This window comes from Megalops cyprinoides, chromosome 25 (assembly GCF_013368585.1).
Source record: "Megalops cyprinoides isolate fMegCyp1 chromosome 25, fMegCyp1.pri, whole genome shotgun sequence".
Lineage (NCBI taxonomy): Eukaryota > Metazoa > Chordata > Actinopteri > Elopiformes > Megalopidae > Megalops > Megalops cyprinoides.
The window spans coordinates 2,795,290-2,823,211 of NC_050607.1; the positions used below are offsets into that span (position 1 = coordinate 2,795,290).

The 27,922-nt window shown below is 47.6% G+C and overlaps 1 protein-coding gene across 2 annotated transcripts; it reads right to left on the reverse strand.

The window, feature by feature from the left end:
• Positions 1–971: 971 nt before the first annotated feature.
• On the reverse strand, positions 972–27,445 carry LOC118771867 (putative adenosylhomocysteinase 3). Of its 2 annotated transcripts, XM_036519997.1 has the most exons (17): positions 27,094–27,445; positions 8,987–9,098; positions 7,422–7,565; positions 7,040–7,140; positions 6,763–6,865; positions 6,562–6,656; positions 6,147–6,253; positions 5,579–5,695; positions 5,399–5,462; positions 4,668–4,756; positions 4,306–4,376; positions 3,719–3,813; positions 3,432–3,530; positions 2,675–2,743; positions 2,263–2,341; positions 1,893–2,013; positions 972–1,215 (listed from the first exon to the last, which is right to left on the reverse strand). In XM_036519997.1, exons 1-17 carry the CDS (start codon positions 27,421–27,423, stop codon positions 1,209–1,211), a joined length of 1,803 nt encoding a protein of 600 aa, XP_036375890.1. In that variant the 5' UTR covers positions 27,424–27,445; the 3' UTR covers positions 972–1,208. The 2 variants fall into 2 exon arrangements, with proteins under 2 accessions (XP_036375890.1, XP_036375891.1); XM_036519998.1 differs by lacking the exon at positions 972–1,215 and having other exon boundaries at positions 1,889–2,013.
• Between the last annotated feature and the right edge of the window lie 477 nt (positions 27,446–27,922).

The following is a 27,922-nucleotide window of genomic DNA, read 5'->3' on the forward strand; positions in this document are numbered from 1 at the left end:
ACCTGAAACTCCCAGCCGCACCTGCCTGCAGTACTAACTGATACGGCTTTAGTTCCACAGCTGATGTCTATGCCATTTCGAAACTGGCATAATACCGGAGAGCCTGGTCAGAAACGCGAGTACCAGACTGACCACACATCCGATCCCTCATCTAAATAGCTTCAGCTTCACAGTATTTAAAACAGGGGCTTCAGCACATGGAACATTACATATCACATCATACAACACTTAACTGATGATCTTCATGAAGACATTTATGTTATTTTTGAAGGAAGGAAAAGTAAATTGTGGAAGAAACATAGAAAACAAATAAATCAAATTTCTTACGAAAAATCTAAATATACAGTATACCCATGGTCGATCACCACCTGCCATTCCCAGGTTCACTGTAGACACAAAAAGCAATATAAATAAACTTTGATTCAGATCATCACCATTGGCTGAATACTTATCCAGTCTACAACACTGGCATCATTTCGAAGACAAGAAGTTTCAGAATACTGTGCTAGAGAGAAAGTGACAGTGAGAGAGAAAGCTGAAGGGTTTGAGAGATGGAAACGGAGAGCGACCCCCCTCAGACGCCATCCTGCACACTTCAGCCCTCTTCGCTCTGAATCATGGGAATAAATCCAGACACTGGAGTATGTGAATGTGATCAGTGCTATAAAAAAAGGATGATATGCCTGGACCCAGACCCAAACAGGCCACCTGTCCCCCTCCCCTCCCCTCTCCCCTCCCCTACCCTCCCCTCCCCGAAAGCATCCTCCCACAAAGAAAAAATAATAAATCACGAGTAAAAAATAAAGACGATAAGACTGGAAGATGTGCATTATCACATCTTCAGAGGTCCTCACTCACACCTTTTTTTGTGGTTTTCTTTATGTTAAACTCTGATATTAGTTTGGTAACGTCTTCACACAGGATACGTACTGTGACTGACAAAGGTGGATGAGACAATGAAATGATGTCATCCCAGGAGACCGCCCTGGGGGGGGGGGGGTGGGGGGTGGGACGTCGCGCCCCGGGTTAGAGTACAGTGTTCTTTAGTAAGCTTAAATAAATAAACCTGCCCCTCCGTGCGCACCGGCCGGCCGGCCAGGCAAGCTTCCCACATCTGCAGCAGCCCCGAAAAACCTCAGCTACCTCCCTCGCCTTGCTCGAATGGAGGGGGAGTCTGATGCTCTTTAGGGTTTGCCTTCTCCTCAGAATTAATACCTTAAACAGAGAAAAGACACATCCTCATGTTACTCGCTTTCCCATTCCAAAAAAAATGCTGTGTGGCTGGCGTGTTCGGACAAATGCCAAGCAACATCACTAAGTAAAAAACATTATTTCTTTACAGTAATTTTACATTCAAGTTATTAAAATGTAATAAATTTGTTCAGGAACTAATGTGTGGATGGACAAAAAAAAACAACCTTCCACAATATGAAATGCTCAAGCATCACAACCACACAGCACTCCATTAACTACATGTAAAGGTGCCAGTTATAGAGCAGAGGACAGCACTGGTGATCTGCAGTCAAACTGAATCATTCATTACATTACAGACGCTCTCATCCAGACTGACTCGCATCAGTTGCACTTCTTTACAATGTTATCCATTTATACCACTGGATATTTCCTGAGGCAACTGTGGGTTAAGTACCTTGCTCCAGGGGTCCAGCAGCAGTGCCCCAGTGGGGAATCGGACCGGTACCCTTTAGGGTACGAGTCCTGCTCCTTAACCACTGCTGGTTAAAACCACTGCATGCTACACTGCCTGCAGCCTCATTCATGAGCACAGAGCTCACAGGGCACTGGATTAACCGTTTGTATTCAGAGTAATAGTGCCTCTGGGCAGGACAGGCTATACTTTGTGGCTGCAATAACAGGGAATTCTGTGCACTTACCTGTAGTAATTTGGCTTAAAGGGCCCGTTCTTGTTCAAGCCCAGGTACTTTGCTTGCTCGTCCGTCAGTTCAGTTAAGTGTGCATCGAACGTCGGAAGGTGAAGGCTTGCTACATACTCGTCTGAAATAACAGAACATTCATATTTAAACAGCTGCAGTCATTAGGGTCCGTACAGCTTCATAATATGTGCAAAAACCCACAAACACCTGAACAAATAAACAGCAGTTTTACTAGCGTGCACTGAGATGACAAATGCTAGCCTGTTCTAGCTCCACGTGTCTTTACAGATAATTGTTCTTGCCCAACAACTTATTAAAACCAGGCCAAGTGAACGCAGCACCTGAATGGAAGGGGTGCTCATGTACTTACCCATTTTCTTGGGCAGCAGGTAGACGTCTTGCTTGTAGCGGCCCTCGGGAGCGTTGTACAACTCTATTAGAGCCAGAGCCTGATGACAGAGACAACACAGCGATATCACCATTAACACACACACACACACTTGGTGCCAAGCAACACTAAGCCTAGCCCATTTCCTCCTCTTCTCACATCACTAAAGCCTGCTCAATGCATCCCATACATGCACTATCCCGGATAGAGCCAATCACACTGGCTTCCTCGTTGTCATCAAACCAACCACATTCACTGTCAGATACTGTAGCCACCTTACCTCCATATCACTCATACACTCATACACTGACACCTGCCAGGGCCCTAATGAAGTACTTGAAAGCCAGGGTCCCACGCCTACCTTTCCCACAGTGCTCTTCTCTTTGTGACCTACCTGGGTGGTGGCAGTGATAGACAGCACAAACGTGGGCACCGTGGAGCAGCTCAGGTTGAGGAGACGACCCTGTGGATAGACATACAGACACACCGTCATTCAGTACCCAGCTCTGACCCTCTCACTCACATCTACACCTAGACATCACAGACCCTCTTTCAAAGGGGAGCTCTGCAGTAGGCAGTTAGCCAGCTAGCCACAACAGCTGTCACCACCCTGCTTCCAACCCTGTCAAACTCCGGGCTAATTAAGTGCAGGCTTAAATCGGGACAAAACCTAAATCATATAACACTCAACATGGTGAGATGATGCATATTTCATACGGCCCATGAGACCCAGGCAAGGGCATTGCAGTCCACCACAGCAGCAGTAACATGTCAGCACCTTCACCTTCTCTCAGCTGGAAATGTATGTGATACTGATACTGCTGCAGTGAGCTGCATTTAATCACCATGCTCTCGTAACTCTGATACAGTGAGGGCAGCTCACTGTATGAGGACTGTGTCCCTGTAACTCTGATACAGTGAGAGCTGCTTACTGTATGATGACTGTGTTTCTGTAACTCTGATACAGTGAGTGAGGACAGTATGTAGTATCTGAGGGATTGTGACTGTCAGGGTAACTCTGATACAGTGAGTGAGGACAGTATGTAGTATCTGAGGGATTGTGACTGTCAGGGTAACTCTGATACAGTCAGGACAGCATGCTGTATGCAGGCTCCTATAGCACACTGTGCTGTGATGGGACTGAACCTCACCTCTGCCAGCAGCACGATTCTCTTGCCGTCGGGCCAGATAACGTGGTCCACCTGTGACCTCACGCGTTCCCAGGTGAGCTCCGGAGTGCGCAAGCTGGCCTGGAGTAGGGGACAGGGACAGGGACGCTGTCAGTTACTGACACACAGACATTTTCTCAACACACATACTCACACATATGCCGACACACGCTCAACACACACTCGCACATGTGCAGACACACGCTCAACACGCAGTTTGGGCAAGCACACGGACACACAGAGGCGGCAGCTGATTCAGCGTTTCTCACCACATCAATTTCAGTGTTGGAGTGCCCCATGTTGCAGACAATACAGCCGTTCTTCATGCGGTCCAAGTATTCCCTGACCACCACGTTCTTATTGCCTGCAATGAAAACACCATCCCTTACAAAATTACTTCAGGTGGAAATTCACAGAAAAGTCCTCAACTGCAAACATTCATTCATCCCCAGCTACCCTCAGATTTGAAGTTGACCTCTTGTGTACTTATGTTCACCCTTGCACTCCTTACATACTTAAAATATCAGTTAAAATGAATTTTCCCCTCAATTAGTGGGCTGCTTCAGAACTTGTTTTCAACGGGAATAATTAGCTGGGGATGCAGAGACTGTGGTAATTAAGACATCAGATGTTAATCCGATCTGCAATACCGTGCAACTGACTTCGCTCTGTGAGTTAAAAGGCCTATGTAAATCTCTCAGCGACCATCTCTGTCTTCTGCTAGTGTTAAGTTTGCCACCCCAAAGTTGTCACATCGGTCAGGAATTGTGTCATTTCACACTTTTGACAGTCACATGCTCAGTCTGACACAAACACACAGCCAGTGAACAGACAGCAAGACAGGCTCCAACTCCACCTGTACAGGTGATAACGATGTCCACTTGTCTGATGACCTCATTCAGCTTCACCAGTCTGAAGCCGTCCATGCTGAGAACAGAGCCAGAAAACAGTGCTTCCTTAGCACCGTGTAACAGTGATGAAGAGGAACTGAAGGAGGTCTGTGGTTCTGTGGGGCGGACTCTCATGATCAGTGGAGTCCATTTCTACCCCTACCCATTTTTTGTACACCTCTTTTTTGTAACCCACATATTACAGCTTTTGAAACAGATATCCTTTATGTGATAAATCTCCAGCCCCTCAATCCTACTGTCCAATAGAAAGCCCCACTTGTGGCTTAACCCCGCCCCTGTGCTCTTGTGGGTGGAGCTGCTGACATACCAGGCCTGCAGGGCGCAGATGGGGTCGATCTCAGTGACGTACACAATGGAGCCCATGGCCTTCAGAGCAGCACAGCAGCCTTTTCCAACCTACACACGCGCACACACGCACGACACACACGCACACACACATGCACGCACGCACACACGCACGCACGCACGCACGCACGCACGCACGCACGCACGCACGCACGCACGCACACATGCACGCACACACACGACACACACGCACACATGCACGCACGCACACACACACGCACACACACACGCACACACACACGCACGCACGCACGCACACACGCACGCACGCACATACACCCACAAACGCACAGGCATGCACACACAGACACAAAACACAGGAATCCCACCACTGGTCAGTATTCTTCTGGCCATGCAACCTCCTGTACACATTCAGTTCTGATGTGGAAGTGAAAAACCTTCAGCTGCACGTAACATATTATAACAAAGTCAAAACATATCAGTAGCAAAATGAAATGGGCAAACTATAAAAACTGCAGTCCTGTTCATTTACACTGCCTTAGCGCTCAAAAGAGAACATAAGCTCATGCTTATGTCTGGAGAGACCCCTGTCCTGCACACTCACTTCATTAAAAAGTGTTTGTGTGGTTTGCCTTTGTTTATAATGAGGATGTGGTCTGGACAAACGTCTAGACATGTAGAAGTAACTTCCACCAAGTGCTGCTTCAGGTCGATTTGACCAGACGCAATTACCTCTCCATATCCGCACACCACCACCTGCTTCCCTCCAAACATCACGTCCGTGGTGCGTTTGAGGCTGTGAGGAGAAAAAAGCGGAACAGGGACAGCTGTAAGCCTGAGGTCTGTGGAGGGAACCCTCCCAAACTGCTCCTGAGCCGTCCCAACGCTTGTCCCAACGCTTGTCCCACCTACCCGTCCAAGATGGACTCTCTGCAGCAGTACAGATTGTCGAACTTCTGCTTGGTCACGGAGTCGTTGACGTTCATGGCGGGGACACACAGCTTGCCAGCCTTGGACAGCTGGTACAACCTGAGCAGAGAGGATCAAGGGAAATCAGTGTGGGATACGCCACTATGCTATGAACACAGTACAGAGAGCTGAGAACGGGAAAAGGTTCAGACTCAAACATCTGGTTAGAATAACTATATCAAACACTGCAGGCTACAGCTGACAGTATTACAGACATTCCAATAGCATTTTTAGTTAAAATCCAATAACTGTCAGTCCAATACTAGTCTTGACTGTCCATAACAACTTGGAATCATTTTTACAATTACCATTTTGTGATAATTTTTGTCCTTACTAATTTATTTAACAAGACTGAAATATTATTAGCATAACATTAAAATTAAAATATTATTCTTGCTGATGAGGTTCTGAGTTAAAAAGGTTTGAAAACCCCTATGTAACCTAGGTATTATTTTATTTACCTTCAAACACCACAAGAGGGAGCCATACCCTACAGTCTTGAGTGACCCACCTGTGAACTCCAGTGACACTCTCCTCCACTATGCCCTTTATCTTCTTAAACATATTGGGGTACTTCTTATAGATCCAGTGAGTCAGATCTCCCCCATCATCCAGAATCTGCAGGAATGAGGGAGGCAGGGAAATGCTCAGGTCTCTTCTTTGATCCGGGCTTAATGGTTATCGACAAACTGCCACAAACAGCCCCCTTAATTCCTTTGCTGAATGTATTGGTATGAAGCACAAAGTCAGCCTTGTGCACTGTGCCTTCACTGCACAGGCAAATGTGCAATGTAAAAATGTGGTGGAGAGAAGCTGAAAGGCTGTGCCCCCCCCCCACCCCACACACACACACACACACACACACACACACACACACACACACACACACAGTGACAGAGCCATGGAGAGGGAGGGAGTGCACGTACCATGTTGGGCTGCCAGCCTTCCAGATTAACACAGCGGTCGATGCACCACCAGAAGTCGTCCTCCGACTCCCCTTTCCAGGCGAAGACTGAGAAGCCTGCGGGGGGGGGATGTGAGGGGGGGGGGGCGTGAATGAGGCGTGTATCAGTTTGGCGGTCGCTCTGAGGACAGGGAGGGGGGAGAGGCGGGGGGCACACACTCACCCCCCTCGGCCAGGGCGGCCGCCACTTCGTTCTGGGTGGAGTAGATGTTGCAGGCGGCCCACCTGCACTGAGCGCCCAGCGCGGACAGAGTCTCCATCAGCACCTGACACACAGGGAGCAGCCAGGTCAGGTACAGTCCAAGTTAGCACCACAGGTAAGAAGCAGGGTTCCACGCCAAGATTAGCTCAGATTATCTGAGGAGGATTCTAACAGGTGCGTGCATATGGGCAGCAGTGAGAGTGTGTGTGTGTGTGTGTGTAAGCAGGTGGATACTCACAGCGGTCTGGGCAGTGATATGGGTACACCCGACCACTTTGGCACCAGCCAGAGGCTTCTCTCCCTGAGCTCTCTTCCTCAGGGCCATAAGAGCAGGCATCTCTGCACAGACAACATCATTATTACCCTGCACGAGTCCCCACACTGTACATTACACTCAGACTGATTTAACACTACACTGAGTGCCCACACCGCACAATAACAATACCCTCACACTTCTTTGTAACACTGTGGTGGTGTACTCTAACAGCACACACACACATATCAGTGCCCCGTGGGTCAGCTGTTAGAGGAGTGTTAGTGTTGGCTGGCTAGCACACTCATATACATCCCCACAGCAGCTGGAGTCAGTGTGTCACCCCGCCCCTCGCCCCCTGCTGCACCTTGCTCAGCGATCTCGATCTCCCTGCGCCCAAAATCAGCCTGCTTGATGTTCTTGATGCAGAAGTCTCCGTTGCCCTTGGAGTTCTTCTGCTGCTTGTCGCGGGGGGAAGTCTCGTCGTCGGAGCTGTCCGTGTAGGAGGCGGCTGGGGGAGGAGCACAGGAGAGACACACATGCAGCACTGTCACCAGGGGGCGCTGTCTACTATCCACCTGCTACCATTCTACAATGTGAACAAAGCCAATCCGTCCCACTGCTGTGCGATCCTGGCCACTGTAAGTAGATGACATAGCTGCCTTTGAGCCTGGGCCACAGGGCTCAGCCTGCACTCAGGATGAGAGGCTTGATACCTGAGCCATAGAGGAGCCCCAGGCAGACTGCACAAAACCGGGTCACCCGCTTGCTAGTGTAGCTGAGGCTACGCTAGGCTTTCTGCCGCACCCTGGGAGAGAGAGAGGTTGGCATGCCTGGGTGGACTTGGGTATGCCTGGGCGGCAGTTGTCAGATGTTTGTCCATGAGAATCCACAGGGAGGGGGTACTTGGGTATCTCTTCACACCATTTCGTGGCTGATGTGAGGAGCTCATATATAGTGTCTTCCACTTTGCAATTTTCTTTGGATTTTTGGTTGTTTAATGGGACTATCACAATCAATCCACCCCTTCACTTTAAAAACCTGTGATGTTGTGTAATCGTTATCATCTCCTCTGGCTGCGTGACCACTCTACATTTCAGTCGTTCCAACACATTCCAAGGCTTAATTGCTCAAATGGAAATCAAATAGCTGAAGGGATTAAATATGGCCACAGGAGCATGAAACGACAATCAGATGAGGTGAGGTGTGACCTTGAACTGCAATCAAGCATGTGGTTCAGCCTGGTTCCTGCCTACACTGCCACAAAGCACCATGTATCCCATATGGTGTCAAAACCCTTGATAAGCAGAGGCGACAGAGACAGGCTGCTGGGGGCCGACTTTGGATAACGGTAAATACACTTTATGGAGATGAAGCCCCTGGACCACTGCAGCCTGCAGCAGCAGGTCTTACGGCCCTGAGATCTGCAGACACCAAGCGAGCTGTGCTTCCCCGCCTCTGTGAGCCTGCGCTCGCGTCGGTCTTATGTCTGTGTGACACGGTGCTAACCTGCTGTGTGTCTCTGGCCTGTATGAGACTGTGCTAACCTGTTTTGCGTCTCCTACCTGCATGAAACTGTGCTGATCAGTTATGTGTCTCTGACCTGTATTACACTGTGCTAACCGGGCCTGCTATGTGTCTCCTACCTGTATGAGAGTGTGCTAGCATGCTGTGTGTCATTCCTGCCCATGTGACTTGGGGGGGGGGGGGGGGGGGGGGGGGGGTGTGTTAATCTTAGGCTTTTCTAAGTAACTCAGTGCATTACACAGGAATAACTTCACAGCACTTTCTTCATTCTACACCACATGGAGCTCATTGAAAACATTCAAACATAATCCTCTTATGCTGGCCAGCTGGTCAGCTGCTCGGGTCCTCTCAGACTCTGGGAGCGTCCTTTTCGGGAGGCAGGAGAGCAGGTAGGGGGCGCTGTACCTGAGCTGTAGCTGTCCGTGGAGGACTGCGAGATGGAGCGGGACAGCGAGCGCCGGCCGATCTTGGTGGGCCGCTTGTTGAACTCCTGCTTCTGGTCGGCGAACTGGATTTGCTGCGGAGAGAGAGGAGGAGGGAGGGGCTCCTTAGTGACGCTGTGTTTGTAAACACTGGATGCCAAGCTGGAGGGGTCACAGCACGCCACCGTGGCCAGCTGGGGCAGAGTTTCAACCAGCTACACTGGCAGAAAACTACTGGAGCTGAAAAGTCTTTACTCCACATTAGGCAACGAGCAAAGCAGAGGTGCTTTCCCCAAAGTGAAGGTAATCTGTGATGCACTCCAGTGATGCAATCCATGGGTTAGACGTGTAAGAGAGGTGTTACAGTAGACATCCACATGTTTAACACCTATTCAAGGTCACAACACAGTGGAGAACAGGTCAGCATTTCAAACAGGGCTGCCTTAACCATTGCATCGCTGCTGTACTGCAGCTTACACACATCCCTGCCCTGATTCTCACGCCGTTTCTCAGGGACGCCGGTGTGCGATGCTGTCAAAGCCAAGCACAATCCAGTGGTCAGCATCCAAGTGCATCCATTTCCATCAATGCTGGGAATAACAGAAATTAATCTCTAAAATATGTGGGTTTGTACTTCAGAGGTGAAACGATTCACAGGAGGCAACTAAATCTCACACTTGGTTAAAAAAAAGGGACCAGCTTTCTAACATCAAGCAAAAAGCTAATAAAAAGTGTTTTTTTGGAAAGCCATCTGTGCTAATTCTCAACCTGAAGGAGAATCACCTCCTTCACATAATGAAGTGAGGAAGCCCTCCTATCTCTCATTCCAACGTCATGTCTCTTTAGTCAAGGGGAACTGCCACAACACAGGCCTTAGGCAATCAACCCTTTACACCAGTAAGAGCCTGCCACCCTCCTAGCAGACACATTGCTCTGTTCAGCTGCTCTGAGCATACAGTGGATGGAAAAGGCTGGAGTATGCTGGAGGGTTTTGTGGGGGTGTTATCAAGGATTGTGTTAGTAAAGTAGCAATAAATGACAAATACAGACACTATTTACATCCCTAGTCCTAAATCCTAAAAAATACACATTTAAGGGTATGCATGCTCAATAAACAGACCATTGCTTTAAAAAAAACTTGTCGTTTAGAAGTTAAGATGTGCCATTTTGCACTCTGTTTTGGTACAGCTCCAAATATGTGGGTTCCTGGCTGCATCTCTTCAGCGAGTGAGAAGCCTGCTTATGTAAACTCCATTCGTACGCTCCGGGGACAGACAGATGCCACCGGAGGTACGACGCTCAGAACGAGGCGGCGCCCCTGGCTGAGACCCGGAGCGCGATTGGCAGAAACACGCACCTGACCCCGGGAGCAGCGGAGCGTGCAGTCCAAACGGCTGATGAGGCGAGGCCACCGAACGCCGAAAAGCGGATTCTGCGCCAACGAAAGGATGCGACAAGCCGTTTCCAGTGCCACAGAATCAGCTCTTTTACACGACTCTAACAAGCAGCCTCACAGACCGGAGAAGGCAGTGCATTCTGCATCGCGGTTATGTGAAGGGCCTTTTCTGTGCTCAATGAATATGCAATACTTACATAACACTCTGGTGAAGACACCTCTCACCAGCACACAGCCGGTGTATGTGGGTTTCAAATCAGTCATTTTGTGTTCTGAAAATTCTGGTACTCAACAGAAAGTACATTTAATGGAAGAAACTATTTGTTTTGCTTTCACTTTCCTATTTTAGGTTAACTATCCATAACCGTGTTAGTCTAGCGTTGTTGATTTGTACACTGCACTATGTACTGTGAATGAACTGGCCACTTGTTCATATATGAATTCCAGGAACTTTCCATACAATGAATGAGATTATGAAGTTCAGTATGTCACAATACATTAACATAAAGTACAGGCTGATACAGTTATTCTTAGGATCCCTACATAATACATAGGAGGTACAGTGCATCTGGCATCTGACCTCAGACTCATGTTGTCAATGCGTCATGTGACAAACCATTACTTAATCTGCATCTAAATGTAGTGCTACAGTCACTCTTGGCGGCACATACAGACAATAGTGATGGGGGCCGGTAAATGAAATAATGCATTCCATTATGCAGTGATCCATTTAACAGCAGCATCAGAGCTGAGGCTGTGTGCTCCCCCAGCTGCTCATGGAGGCTTTCCCGTGAAAGGTAGGGGATGAGCTGAGCTCTCTGCTCCTGAACATCCTCCGGCAAAGGCAACCCACAGAGGGAGAGGGAGAGAGACAGAGAGAGAGAGAGAGAGAGAGAGAGAGAGACAGAGAGAGAGAGAGAGAGAGAGAAAGAGAGAGAGGAAGGGAGAGAGAGAGAGAGAAGGAGGGAGAGAGGGAGAAAGAGAGAGAGAGAGAGAGGGAGAGAGAGAGAGAGAGGGAAGGAGAGAGAGAGAGAAGGAGAGCGACAGAGAGAAAGAGAGAAGGAGGGAGAGAGAGAGTGGGAGGGAGAGAGAGAGAGAGAGAAAGAGAGAGAGGGAGGGAGAGAGAGAGAGAGGGGGAGAGAGAGAGAGAGGGAGAGAGAGAGAGAGAGAGAAGGAGAGAGACAGAGAGAGAGAGAGAGAGAGAGAAAGAGAGAGAGAGAGAGAAAACAGAGAAAGAGAGAGAAAGAAAAGGAAGAAAGAGAGAGAGAGGGAGAAAGACTCAGAAGAGAGAGAGAGAGAGAAGGGAGAAACAGAACCACAGAAAGAAAGGAGAGACAGAAACAGAGGAGGAGGAAGAGAAAAGGAAACAGAAAAGAGACAAAAAGGAAGACAGAGAGAGAGAGAGAGAGAGAAGGGAGACAGAGCGATAACAGAAGGGGATCGCGGGTACAGTGTGTGAAGTATCACAACAAACGGTTCAGCAGCAGAGTGATCCTGACTCAGCCTTTTCGCCGCACAGCGGAGGCTGTTCTGTAAATATCCTGTATACATTATGGATGCACAGCGATAGTGCGCCTAATGAGACGTGAATAATGAATGAAAACTGTGCGCGGTAAACAGGGGCCGAAGCAGCCTCGGGCCTCGGAGCACGCGCTCGCAGACGGAGAGGTGAGAGAGCGGCGCGGGTGGCGTGCCAGGTGGCCCCTCTGCGGGCGAGAGCTGCACTGGCGCCGCGGCATCACCGGGTGGCACTGTGACCTCAGGACGACTCAGAGCGCTGCCCTGGGCTCCACCGAACCAACCTCCCTCTGCTCAGTGAGAGCACATTTACCCCACTCTCCTGCACCATCTCATTCCCTCTAATAGCGTTTTACCACCAAACAGCATTGTCAATTCATGGGCGAGGGCAGGCCATGTTCCTAAGACCTACCCTCGCACACATTTGGTGTCAGCAGTGGGATTGAAATGTGACCACAACACATAAAATAAGAGCATGCACTGCATTCAACAATAGCTGCTGAGGCCAGGGACTGAGCCCTCTGCCATGCAATTCATTAAAAAAGGCGTGGGGCAATACTGGAGTATTTCAAGTGGGAGCGGGGGGGGGCCTTGTATGCTGGAAAAGTGGGCGATTTTCTTGGCAGATAACTGCACTTACAGCTCTCCCAGGCCAGCTCTGACTACACTTTGGAATCTGTTACGGGACACGCTGCTCTGGGAGATAAGAAGCTGCCCGCCTCTCAGGGGGCGTAATCAATGGAATCAGCAATAACACTTTCAAAGGCATGAGCCGGGTCCAGAAACAATAAATGTGAACAGATGTCATGGAAATTTGATGCAATGCAAACGCTCTGAAATGCCTCTGGAGCTCTGGCTCCTAAAACACCAAGGGCTTAAAAACAGCGCATAGGGCAGCTGGGGGAGAATGCAGGTGTGGCTGTACTTCACCCCTGGTGAGGGGAACCGCTGTGAAGCTTTATTGATTGTGGACGCTGATCAGAGATCAGCTGGAGCTCGCAGGCAGTGCATGGAGGCACCGCAGGTCACTGATCTGGAGTCAGAGCTTGGGGATTTGGCTGTAGAGCAGGTCTTGAGTGCAGAATCGGGCTGATGTGCTTATGTATTAATGCAGTGAATCAGGGGATAATGTCTGGCTTCACAGTAAACACCAGTACTGGGATTAAAGCACTGCCCTCTCTCCACCCAGCTCCTCCTGTTACATCCGTACAGAGTCACGGCAGCCTCGTAGCACTGTCCTATGAGTACAACTGCCACAGGAATGCCGGTGAGTACCAACAGTATCCACGGGAACACCAGCGAGTAGCTACAGCATCCACAGGACCAGCAGCGAGTAGCTACAGCATCCACAGGACCAGCAGCGAGCATCTACAGCCTGAGGGGCAGCTGACAGCCCTCAAGCACCATTCATTAGCACTTCAGTTACAAAGCCATATCAAACGTACAAGTTCTTCTTTTCAAACATGTCACTGCATGAGAGCATGTGAGAAAATGACTGCCCCCGAGGACCAGTGAAACTGCTACATTCAAGGGAAGCACTGGTGAAGGAAACGCCGTGAGAGGCTTGTACACAGACCCTGCAATTAGCCCCGTTTAATTTCCTGCACGGTCTGCAGATGCACTCAGCAGAGTGCTGACTCCGACAGGCACCACCCAGCTCAGGTCGACCGAGGACAGCCGCTTCAATGCCCCAAAAGCGCAGTCAGACGACTGTTGCACTGGTCAGGTAAATGAAGACTGCAAGATGCTGTGGTCAATAGATACAGAGCAGTCCTACAGACCAATCGAGCACAGCACTGCACCACTGAGCAGCACCACAGAGCCACCTAAACACTGAATGCTGTGAGGACTGGAAAAAGGTTTCACTCAGAAACACCACTGTAAAGGCCACTGCACACACCCTTTCATTACGTAAAAACTGTTAACCTCAACATTGCTTCTGCTCTTCTCTATGTAGTAGTTTTCAGCCTTTTATCTATTCCATACAGATATAATACTACCTGGTTTTGCCCCATATATCCATGTCTAGAGAACAGGTGGATTAGACTGCAATACCTTTATGTGTAAGGAGTGGACCCTCTCTCTTTGGTCTCGCGCCTTGGCCAGGTTGACTAAATTATAAACCCTCTTCATGGTGTCAAACCCCAGACTGAACAGGCGGATGCCTGGCTAGCACCACACCTATAAGGCCGAGGGAGCGTGTGACCGCGTGGAACAATGAGCAGGTGTCCGGGAGGAGCACCTGTAAGGCGAGACGTGCTGGAACAGAAGGTTTCAGACATTCATGTCATGGGAACAGGGCTCAAAGGGCTGGGTGTAACGGACACCCGGGCTCACCTGAAGCCTCCTCCTGTCTGACTGCAACTTTCCCACCTGCGACAGGGCCTGTGCAGAAGTGTTTCATGGGAATCGAGTGGGCGTGCTTTTGGAGGCACTAGACCTGAGCTGGGAGAAGACCATCTGGACCACATCTACAAGGACTTGGAGGACCAGACCAGGACCAGGAGTCAGATGATGGGGGGCCAGGGGAAGGACAGAGGATGGTGGGTGGGGAGAAAGATGGACGACGCAGGGACATGGGAGGAAGGCTGGAAGTGCTGTGCTGGACCGGTGCCAGATGCTACATTCCCTGCCCTGAACAGGAAAGCAAGCTCAGCTACTTCTCACCCCAATGGGCTGGAGATCGATCCCATTGATCACCCTTCTCTGTGGCACTTATTTCAGGGTAATGACCTGGATGGAGCTGAATGATTCACATCAGGCTAAATTAAGTGGATGAATAACATTTTATCACCGGATCAGCTCACCGTTGTTCAAGTCTTCAAAGAATGCAGGCTTCACTAGCTGAATGCTGGAGACCCTGCCCCATAATTACACAAAAACTATTTTTATGGTACACTGCGTAAATGAGTAAAGCAACAGGGAGAGAGAGACATAAAGCTACAGGCACATCGCACACTGAACTCATCAGCTAATGAAAACGCTGCGTGTTTGCAGACACAGCGCAGTCCAAAGGAGCGGTGTGGAAAGTTACAGGGCTCTTGTGTTTGTCTCCTGTTTGCATCCATCTTCCCAGAGATCACAGATTACTCATTTACAACACAGCAGAGTCTGGGCTCATTTTGTGGAGGGTTTTTTTGTCTGCTGTCATTGTTTTGAATACAATCGCAACCATGGTGTCGGAGGGCGGGGAGGGGCCTTTCCTGTAACCCAATCCCATGCTGTGAACCTTGCGTGCTCTGCTCTCATGGCCTGCACTGTCCTTGACCCTGGCGGTGTTTGGGGGCGCCCCCCCCAGCGGGACCCTGAGTATGCACAGCTGGGACGGAGACGGGACGGACAGGGATGCTTTTTGGGGGAGCCATCTGCTCCCATCCCAGGGCCTCACCAAACAAACTCATCCCTCTGAGGGGTGAGCATGTACCCATCTGCGTGTGTGCAGTGGCTTTCAGCTGTGTTTTGGAGACAGGAGGCAGGGGCCCACGTTCAGATGCCTGTTAACAGCTCGTACTGCGGCTTCTCCAAACCGATGGGACTTCACAAAGAAAAACCGGAGCACCTTGTTTCATCTTCAAAGCTACAGCACACATGGTACACTGTGAACACTGGAGTAGACTCCTGCATGACTCCTGGTTCATGCGAAGCACTATGATCAAATTAACAGGTGACATGTTCAGCCCCCTGGGTGCAGTAGTTATCGGATCGGCTGAGGGCACTTGTGTGAGTTCACTTCCAAACATCTGCCTTAAACTCTGAGATACCCTTCAAGGAGGCCCTTGCCTGCAGACCAGCATCACAGCAGAGACCCGCTTTTGCATTTTGGGTGAACACAGTAGTCATACTAATGGAACAGCACTGTTCAGAATGTTTGGACAAGATGAGGGACTTCAGGATATCAAAGCTTGAATCTCAGCAGTAGCTGGACTTAATGGACTGGATCTGGGGGGGAGACCGAGTAGAGGCTCTTCCTGAGTGCATCCATTTGCTTTCAGACTTCGAGGAAAAAAAAAAAAAAAAAAAAAAAAAAACAGTGCAAGCCTGCTTTTACAGCAGATGCAAAAGGAATGGCTCTCTCCCAGCAGAGAGCTGTGCCAACGAAAGTCACAAACGGCTGCGACCGCTGAGTCCATCAGGACCAACGCTGTATGCAGGCTCATTCTTCGGAAACACCAGCGTACTGGCTGAGACGACTCCACACAGCCATTCCTTCCCAGCAGCCTCTTCATCCAAGATGCAGAAACGTTCCAGTCCCACACTCCAGCCGTCTGTGTGGGTTTCAGATCTGTAATAGTGCACTATTTCACAAGAATAACCTTTTGTTACAGGCTTGAATGGACAGGGGTAAAACTGGAAGCAACCCACACGTGTTGTGTGAGAAAATAGTCCAGAGAATTCACACAGATCACGTTACAAAGATCTCAGGACAGAACAGATGACTTTATGATGAATCAGTTTATTACATACCAGTGTAGCATATTCTCAGGAAGTCAATTCTTTTTTACTCTTCCTGTAAAAATTTCCCCCAACCCGAGCTGTATTAATTTCAGTTCTGCATGTCACGCATGCACGGCCAGTTTGAGAGAGCACTTCAAAAGAGAGTCTGTCTCCAGAGAACATTCACCACATTCTAAATCTCTTAAATACCCATCTGTTAAACACTCTAAGGCTGCTAAGTATCAACACTGCAGTAACAGCAGAAGTGTGTGACAGACCTGTGGCAAAAACAGCATCCGGGTTGAACACCCCTGCACTTTACCGTGTTGCAGAAAGAGCGAACGCCCTCCGAACAAAAACCGTATGAGTCTCTGGTGTTTACAGCACACACAGCAATCTCGTCTCACGGGCGCACAGGAGGGTGACGGCAGTGACCTGTTCGTTGGGCGGAATAAAACGTGTGATAACAAACAGGACAGGGGGGAACGCTCTCACTGGAAGGGAGGGACGAATGGCTGCTGAGAGACGCAGGATTTCCCACCACTGAGCTGAGGGTAAGGCAGCCACACGGGCTCTGTGTGCTGGGGGTTTCCTGTGTGCGGCTCAGCGAGAGGGGGGAGGGGGTCAGCACCTGCCCACAGGAAGGGAGCAGAGCTGGAGTGGCTCAACGTTAAACCCTCCCCCCCTCCCCCTCCCCTTTAACCACCTCTCTAAATCAGTGACTCAGCGCGTGACGCACTAACTTCTTACACAGCTCATGACTGCGCTAAACCGCAGTGTACGCGGCGCTCTGCCCATTCACGTCCGCCAGGACCGGCGTTACATAAGCGCTGCAGAGAGGCGCTGCTAGGCACCCGTTCACCCCCGCTGAAGGCGTTCACAGAGGAGGCATTTACGAGAGAGCCTGGCTGGACTGCAGGCGGGGGGGCTGCGAAACAACAGGGCAGGAGAGAAGAAAGAGCAGAGAGCAGAACGAACTCACAGCGTCTCTGCAACGAGGGGTGCATTCCTCACCTTCCAAAAGTCAGAGCGGTGACGGCCTAGCCCTCTGAGGAACATCACAGCGCGGTGTGAATGTCGCCAGACTAGTGTTCAAAGACGCGGAACAGCCTGGCTCACCGCTGACGGGCTGGAAGATTCTGCCAGTGGTCTGGCGAATAAAGGTATAAGCTTCGGCATACCCTCTATATTGACTCAAGTGAAAAGGGACCACTGCATCTCAGCTTCAAATCACCGGGCTATGGCAGAGCCGTGGTTGTCAGAGAGTAATATTCAGGTGCTCCTGCACTATTCATACTTCCATAAGAAAAGTTCACCTCCAACAACTCGACTGCCACAGGCTTAAAGCCATGCAGGGGTTGAAACTTGATCATGGAGCACCTCTAACATTGTGACCCTGTGTATGGCGGTCGCTTGTGTTGTACTCACGTGTAACTTTGCAGTGTCTGCTAAATGAATAAATGTAAATGTTCCCCACATGCCTACTCTATTGTCATTTGTCAGACTTCAACATTACCAGAAGCAGCATCACTACTTTAACTGTTAGTCATCTGACCAAGGCCTTGCTGGCACACGTAAATGCATTCCTCTGGACGGTAACCAAACCCACTGGATGTGAGTAAGGTGGAAGTCATAGGCTCTGCTCATCATGTTCAAAAAACAAACAAAGAAAAAAATATCAGGGTCTCCGCCTCTCTACTGGGCTCAAAGACATGAACAGATGATGGCATTACACTATTGTTATTTAGCAGAAGCTCTTATTCAGAGTGACTTACATAGGTTTGTTTTTTTTTGCCATTACATCTGGATATTTACTGAGGCCATTGTGAATTAAGTACCTTGCCAAAGGGTACAGTGGCAGTGTCACAGCAGGAATTCACACCATGCTGAAAACTCAGCTTCAGCTGAAGGTTGTACACTAAACGTGAACTGCTGAACTCAACTTTTATAAAGTCCATAGATTAATCAGTTAATCATTAAGACTTGGAGATTATGCATTTAATCGTGAAATCAATGATACATCATTTTTATCACTGCGAGCAGAGCAAAACCGGACAACGCCCCTTCAGTTACGTTGACAGTTACCTCCCCACTTCCTGTTCATGAAAAGCACCACACAACAGACTTCTTCTCCTTCCCCTCACCCTCGAGGACTACATTCAACACTAACAGTTATGCACAGTATCCTATCTTACTAAAGCCTTGGCATTTAAAAAAAAAAACTTGTGAACTTTGGGACCAGAGTAGCTCATTGTGACTAAACTAACCACTTAGTTAGGCTGATTTGTCAGCTAACCTACATCTGACAGGGCAATGAGACACTGACCACTTCTGAGGGACTTTTTCTGACAAAACAGCAATGTGCAAAGCCCTCCTTGGAGCCTGTGTGTCACCGTTGAGCTTGCTGTGTTTTGGGTCCAAATGCTGGCAGAGCGATTCCATATGCTGAAATCCGCCCTCGGCAGAAACAGATCAAATCCGCTCTGATTTTAGGGTGGTTGTCGCTGACACCGTGGGGACACCCCTGTGCACTGCTCAGCATCCCACAGACACCAGCCTGACACGTTGGACTGGCCCCAGAGGTGTGATCTGAGGAAATCACTGTATTATCAAGGATTCACACACACACACACACACACACATTCTCAGGAATGGGAATTTTTTGTTACAGAAGGCTGGCACCCACAGGACCATTCAAAACCTATTTGCTTTGAACCATACTGCCTCAGCTGTAGAAGGACTAGAGAAAACATCAAAACACCACTGTAGGCTCACCAGTGCAGGTCAGTCTGATGATGAACCTGAGAGCCAAGGAATCCTTCTACTACACTGGAGAGAGAGAGCCTCTTCTCCATCTCTCCTGGTAATAGACAGATTAAGACTTTCCCAGAATGCACTGCCCTGACCGTTTCTGGGGAGGCCACACCACTGAAGCCCAAGGGGCCAAAGGGCAGTCTGAGAAACATCCTGTGGCTGCCTGTACCCTGAGATTGGGAACATTCAAACCCATCTGTGCCCGGAACAACGAACCAAAGCAGGAAATCGTTAATCTACCGGCACTGAAACCAGACGAAAATGAGGGGGTGCAAGTCACACAGCCCTGGGTCAGGAAAGAGCACACCAGAAAGGCCTAGGAACTGAATTACCTTCCAACCTGCACAGCCTAAAAATGATCTTCACCTCCTTCACTTCACACGCAGACATAAATACATAATAATATAATAATATATGTGTAATTATATATATATTGCAGTATGCACACCTCTGCTGGTCAATATTAACTACGTCTATGAGAATGTGGTCTGAGAAACACACCAGTCAAGGAGGGCATTTACAGGAGTACTGACATATGGACGAAAAAAATCAACACAAACACAAGCACCCACAGATTTTTGCTCTCCAAGCTGTAGATGTACTGAAATTCACTTGGTTTGATGGAGCAGATCATTCATGAAGCTCATTCTCTACCCCACTGCTGACGCATCCGAGCCTTTAAATCTATATTCACGTCACAATACTCAGCAATGGTAGTAGGATGCTAGATTCACCAGCCTATAGTGTTTTACACCCCGACTGTTTTCAGGGTACAGTACAGCCCTGTGTGTTCAATTCTAATGTGAGCTTGGGTGCTCTCAAATTTTAATCATGTGACTGGTTATAGGAATCTCCCAGTCAGACTGACAGACCCACAGCAAACCGGAGTGACTGACATGCTGACATGATGGCTCTGAATACCTGATGTATCCTGGCACAGCACCACCTTCACTTTCCCAGCCGTGTCTTCCCGACAAGTCACACGGCTTTAATAAGCTATTTATAACGCATGCTTTACATTATTTCAGGGCGGCCTCCTCTCTGCCATTCTCAACAGTGCTGAAAAATCTCTGAAATATCATACGAAACCACACATAACAGCCCTGCTTCAACACCTGTGGGGGAAAAATACCATAAATACCCATAAAAATTAAAACAGGGCTTCTTGGAAACCCCCGTCTGATAGACACACACCGGAGCCAACAGGAACAACAGTAAACTGCAGTCTACAACATGGCAAACTGCAACTAAATGCCAAAACAGCCCGTAACAAAAGACTGCAATTAAAGGTTTATTTCCCCGAATATTACAGCCCAAGGAGATATTAATTCACTGTGCAAATTACAGGCTTGGCAGGTACTCTGCACATAGACTTCCTTTTACAGGTAATTATCTCAGACAGGACAGACTCGCACTGCTTCCACACCTGTGGAAGGGTGACTGATATCTGGTTTTTCACACCATGTGCCCATTTAAGCTGAAACACAAGCAACTTCGGGGCAGGCCTACGCGACAGATTCTGGGTCAATGGAGGCACACAAGTCGCAAGGAGCCGTTTCCTTGGCTCATGAGAACTTGGCAACATTGTTTTAAGTACCATTCTTACCAGACGCTCTGAGTAACAGAGACATTTCTATCAATGGTTTTGTTTGCCATGTCTGCCAGGTTTGCTCTGTGGTACAGCTGTACACATCTGCCCAGTGACCACTTGCAAAACCCCAGCTGACAAAAAAAAGACATGACCTGAACTCAGGCAGTAAACAGCACAACTGCAGAACAACACGCGCCAAGTTTATTTGCACAACCGAACAGACGGGTTATTAGGGTAATTACTCACCGCCCTGCGGCTAGGTGAAAATCTTTAAAGCAGAGGGCCCGCTCATTGACGCTTTCTGCCTAGAGGCTGATCCTATCCTCACCATTTCTCTCAGCGTAGGGTCATTTATGCTGCGGTCTGGGCCTTCGCATGGCAGGCAGGGCTACAGAAAGCCTTTGTGATGCAGCGTATTGTCACCATGATGCTTCTTTGTTATGCCCCATATGAGGACCTGACTTGCAAAAGTTAACATTTACTCAGCACTGCCCCCAGTCTCACCTGTCATTATTAGAGATGCAAATAAGCCATGTTTCCAAGTGTCGGTAGTTGATAACAATGGATACCCACCCTTATCAGTTAACGAAGAGTGAAGTAAATGGCTTTTTTAAAAAAACAGGATTTCACCAAAAATAAAAAGGAGCCAATACTTGAATCAGCACAGTTTGCAAGATAAAGACATGAAAAAGCAAAAAAAAAAAAAAACATGACCGTAAAACATGTTGTTCCATACAGTAGCCTCCTGCTGTGCAAGTTTGCCGTGTCTTCAATGAAAAAAAGCTTAGAGTGGGAAGGAGAAAGCCCCACCGCTCTTAGAGAAGACAGGTTTGTCAACAGTTTGATACTGTACCGTTGACATGCGCATTCGTGACTGCAAGCTGATTCATCGACAGATTGGTTACAGCCCTTTTCATTACTGGGTGGAGTAGAGGTTACGCCATTTCCTTTTTGTGTCAGCTAATCTGTCTGTAATTAGGATAACCATGAACGTTGGATGGATCTGTATTAAACTTAGGGACCTTGCTGTCTCTGGTACAAGGGAGAAATAATTTTTTTGGATGCCAATCATGCATCCTCTGCCAAGTGCCACTCTGTAACTTGTGTGAACATTTGCAATGTTGCTCCTGAAGTTTTACAGATTAATAGGTATATATGTGTATTAAAGAGCAAAGAACTGGTTTGATGGCTGGGTTTTTGAGACTTTGGGGTGCTACAATCTGCCTTGCTTTTCTCTTGTTGAAAGATTGTGAAGCTGGAGACAGGTCATTAGTCCAGAGAGACGCAGTTTTTTCAGCATGCATGCATCTATACACACAGTAACCAAGGCTACCCATTAGGATTCACAGTTGCAAACTGATATAGACAGTATAGACCACAACACATCTAATACTACATGACATGTGACACTTTACCTTAACCCCACTGAACACCACATCACGTGTGACATCCTTCTTCGCCCCAATACACACGACATCACATGTGATGCCCTAGGCTTATATCACACGTGATGTTCCACCTTCAGTACATCAAACACTACGCCTATATTACATGTGCCATGTATGGGGCATGTGTAGGGCAGTGCTGTGGTGTAGTGGTAAGAAACAGTACTCGTAAATGAAAGGTTGCTAGTTCAATTCCCTGCTGTGGCACTGTTGCTGTACCCTTGGGCAAGGTACATCACCCTAACCTGCCTCACTGAATAGTCAGCTGCATACATGGTAAAAACTGTAACTTACGGAAGTGTCTAGATAAGAGGGTCTGCTAAATGTAATCTATTGTGTTGCTCTTCCTTCTCCTCATTAAACACTATATACAAACACATACTGCAATACAGTCATCATGAAGTAAAAAGGTGAAAAGAATGTGCTTCTGGGAAAGTGGAAGACAAGAACACTGCGTGAGTAATCAGAAGAGCAGGACTGATCCAGAAAAACTGAGACCATGCAGTTCTGTAGGATCACACCCTCAGAACTACACTATCTACTTCTGTTCACATCTGCAGACAGCAGGAAGGCACTGACAGCAAGCTAAATCAATTTCATTGTCTTGTCACTGAAATGAATTAAGTATAATGTCATTCATATAAAATTTGCTTTTGTGTGCCAAGTTAGAAATTTGCTCTCTGCAACTCTTTGTAGTTTCTTTGGCACGAACTCTCACGTAAATCAATTTAACTGAAATTTTAAAAACTTTTGATAGTAAGTCCTTCTAGAAGAAAACTACTTTTAATGGAAATCATCAAAGGTTACTTTATTCCAATTACACAACACTTCCTCTGCAGAGTGAATCACAGCATAATTCAACCTTCGCTCCGACACAGTTCTCAGGTCCTGCCCGGCCTCATTCTCTGCAGATCCTCTTCATCAGCGGGAAGCCTTTCAAAGCGCATGTTTTACAGGGGAGCGTGTAAGACGGCGGCTCAGCGTTTCTCACGGCTTTTTGACAGATGTGCATGGTGGCGTGTCCTCTGCTCTGAGTGGCTGGGGAGCGCTGGCTGGTAGCAGAATGGAGGAAAAAGGCTGACACAAGTGACTCATACCACACACAAACCAGGGCTGCGCGTGCACACACACACATATACACGCACATACACATGTATATACAAACACACACACACACGTATTCTCAGAAATGGGAATGTTTTCATTACAGAAGCATGGCGCTCACAGGACCACTCCAAGGCTATTTGCTTTGAACCATACTGCCTCAGCTCAGCTATACACACACACACACACGCACGTGCAACCACACACACGCACACGCACACGCACACACACACATACACACACACACACACACCCACACCCACACCCACACAGGCCTGACAGGAGTGTAGCAGTTTGTGCCTCTCCCGATCCAAACCAAACAAGAACACGCTTACCACACTGAACAGGCCCACACTTGCACTTCAGGCCAGGTTCAATCTAACCGCAATGCGGTTTCATGACAGTGTGGCACATTCTCTTTCTTATGCAACATTAGGCAGCTACAGGGATATGGTAATATGGTCTTCTTTAACTTGTTACTCAAGTCACAATTTGCATTCTTGTAGCAGGTTTCACAACACTGCAAGACATGAGGGACTGACAGCTTTGAAAATCAAAGAAAATATCTCACGCTATGAACCAAACACATTCGCGATTTTTCAGTCTAATGAGAACACGATTAAAACAGCAAGGATCAGAGTGTCGGCGCTGACACAGGGTGCTAACCACCAAGATAAACTCTGACTTAATCACGGTGTCACCATCAACAGCGTCCCAAATGTGCATATTTATACCCTGCGCTTTACAAGAACTACATTTAAAAAAAGCACATGGGACTCCAAATATATCCTTCACAGAGCCATTTACAGGCCATATATATCCTCTACAGCGTGTGGTGGTAAGCCAGTTAGCAATACTGAGAACAGCTTAATGACACAGCCTTACAGGTCATAAAGAGGGGGAATACCTGTTCTGAACTGGCCATGCCTGCTCTTGGCATTATGGGAATCTCCACATGGGATCAGAGCAGGACCCTAGGCCGCAGGCAGCCAATCAACATGCAGGGCCTATAGAACTTGAGTGACATGACTCAAAAAAATCCCTTTTTGCTTTTCTAAAGTTTAGATTTACTTTATTTCAGCTTTTTTTTTTTTAAATTGTGTATTTATTACAGTGTGTGTCTGTGAAGGTTTCACATTATTTCATACATCCTCTTTCCATTCACTACAATGCTGGTGAGCTGTAATTGGTGATTAGAAAAACAAGGAGGGGTGTAGGCTAACTGGTCATTTCGCTCCATGGAATTTGCAAGCTTTACAGCCATGGCCCTACAGGACTTTGCAGGTATACTCTGAAGAGGTCATGGCTAGTTTGGCATTTCTATCATTCAACCCACTCTGGTGTCATAAGCACAGCCAGTTTAATCATACTCTTATCTTGGTGAGGAAAGGTGTTCAGTGGCACTCAATATACACACCATAAGATACGCATTCAACAGCTTCAAGGCTACATAATGATAGCCATTGCAGGCAATAAAATCTGAAACATGGAAAATGTGTGTCAGTTTCAAAGACACAATTAACCTTGTGCTTCTTATCACACAGTTAGCCTTGATCCTGTCAATTATTTCTGATCAGTCAGAAGATAACATTCATGCACAGGGAATCATGTAGGAGTGGGAGGAAACTCCAGCAGGTAGACACTGAGATTCGGGCAGATGATGTCTGTACCAGAACCCACTACATAGCCAGTGCAAAACTAGGATACAGGGAGAAGATGATCTTCCTACAAGTGAAAAAGCGACAGATTTATCCCAAACTATATAAAGCGTACGGTAAATCACGCGTGAAGGGGTCAGAGCTCGGTGCAACAGCTGAAGCTGGTATGCCGCTCCGCTGGAATCTCAGCTGGTCCCGGCTGAAAGGAAGCGCTCACAGGAGCGATGTGGCACTGCTGCTGCTTCCTTACGCGGGAGACAGGCCTGTGTCAGTACCCCCGTCACGCTTTACAAATAAGACCAGGTCTTTGCAACCAATCGTTCTTTATTTTAGCAATTACTGGTCAGATTTCATCTAACACTTTACATTTACATTTATTCATTTGGCACGTCTACACTTTTATCCAAAGTGACTTACAACTGAGGCAGAGTACAACACAAGCAAAAAGCCACTTCACTAAAAAAAAAAACCTGCAAGAGGTCTGCCCCTGCATTTTACAGAGCTGACACTACTTACTTTAAGATAGCTGCTTAAGATTAAACACCATATTAGGCTGACACAGGCAAAATCATGCACCTGCAAATGAATGGTGTTCAACAAGTTTACACAGTGCAGCTGAGGGGGGAGACCTCATCTTGTATCTGTAATTTTCTGTGATCTCACACTGTGCACACTGAATAACAGCTTGTTCCACTTCGTGGCCCCTCTCTGTTCAGACCTGGCATTGCTTTTTAGTCTGTTCTGGTATCTTAAGCTGTAGTAAATTGTGTTGAAAACAGGGCACTACTTTGGCTAGCTCCTCACCTGCTTATCTTCAAGTACAGGTTGTGCTTACCGTGTCATTTATGGACTGGGGATAACATAGGACCTAATCAAACTGATAAGCTAAGGAAAAGTTTTAATATCTTTGACAGACTTTTCAGCACAGCAAATTCATAAGGGCCGCAACTAGGGCTATCTTCAGTGGGCATTACCGAAACAGTATCCCACTGCCCCCATCACACACAGGCTCATAACAAGTCAGTCATTAGGAACTGTGTTACATGTGACATGCTCTTTCTTATCTGATGGCTGTATCCTCTTCAGGTTTCACTCCATCCTAAATTACCCTGTGGTACTTATAAAGACCAGTGCGAAGCAGCCATTGCCCAAAGAACTGGATCAAAAACTACCTGCTGACCAGTGCCCTGACCAAAGATCCTTAAGATGGACAAAGGTGAAAAGAGCATTCCTTCAACTCAGTTAACTAGTTATAGGCCAGCCTTCAGTTAATTATGACTGTAACTATAGCTGTCTGACAAAGTATTTGCTTCATGCTTATAACAGTTGTCCAAATACAACAAGAGGAAATAAGCTGGCATGTTTCAATGGCAATATGATAATAACAACAACAACTGTAATAATACACTAGTAACACCTAGTAAACAGGCTAAAGCGATTGTCAACTTTTAATGTGCACTCAAAAGTAGCTAATTATTAGTAGATTATTTCCCTCTTGAAAAAAGTTCAAATGAACGAAATTTGGCACTGAGAAGGAACTGTTTGCTCAGCCACAATTAATCAAGGCGGTAGCTTCAAATAAGATTAATTTCCAAGTAGCTGCAAAACTCGTTTATCGCAGGGAATCTACCATGGCCAGTTTTTAAACCAGCTAGACCAGATAGCTGGCCACTTCACATGCATAGTACAACAGGGACAGGTATTGCCTACTGAGGCTCTATCCAGCAGCCAGCGTTGAGCGCTAACGGCTTCCCGAGCGCAGCGCCACGGCAGCGCACTGCGGTCAAACCGTGAATAAATCACTAGCTGGTGGCTAACACACAAGCTTCTTCTTCACCCCGATCGCCATCTCTCCACATTAATGTAAGCCATTCTTGAATATCCAAAAACGCACTTCCTGATAAGCAACCAATGTCGAACGACAACACAAATTGTAGCTAGCTATGATGGAGAACTGTCTAATGCTAACCATATTTTCATTTCAAAATGAACGGGATCACACAAAATTCATGCAGAAATCCAGATCATTGAAAGTAACCCAGCTAGCTAGCTAACGTTAGCTTGAGAGCGAGCTATTTAGACTAGATGTAAGCTGACAAAGCGAGCGATTTGTTAACATTTTCTGCTCACCTTTTTCATCCTCGGGGCTTCGGCCACAGTACCGTCTCGATTTACGAAAGATTCTCCGCCGTTCTGCTGCGGATCTGGCCGTTTCATAGCGGACGCCTGCGGCATCTTCCCGGGGTTCGGGCTCAGAGAAGGGCTCATGTTGGGGTCCCCTCTCGCAGGGTCCGTCGCAAGTGCCGCGGACGAAGCGGCAGCAGTGGCATTTATGTCGTTTTTTATCATCCCCTTATCCTCGGTCTTTGGTGTCACCGGAGAGACAGGTGCTGGGTCTTTACAAGGGACGTCTTTCAGGTCAACCTCTGCCATTTTCGCCGCAACAACCTGTACTGACATAGCCGCAATTTCACAAAGTCCTTATACCAACAGACACACGAACGGATACGAGTGTAGGTCGCGGAAGCAAAGGATTGTGGTCTATGTAGTCGATATAAGAAAACGAACCTTGAAATGAAGCGATCTCAAACATAAAACAATCCTACGATTGTTTTAGCCAAACCATAAGTTCACAGTTAATTTGTTTGACTGGGTTTGCAATTTTGCATTTGATTAATTTATTTTAAATAAATATACACAGAAAAACTCCATCTCCCGAACGCGTGCTCTCTGTGTTGCCTCTAGTTCAATCTGGTAAATGTAGTTCAAAATTTGCACTTTGAATGAACAATTTAAGACGTTGTTGCACAGGACAAAGAGTCACAGTATTTCTCAGAATGGTTCAGAATTCATGTTTACTGATAATTTAATTCATTCCAACCTCACAAAATGTCTCGTTTTTAATTCGTGGCATCACACGAGTATTAGGCTAAATGTTTATGCGTCAGTCTATAGACTC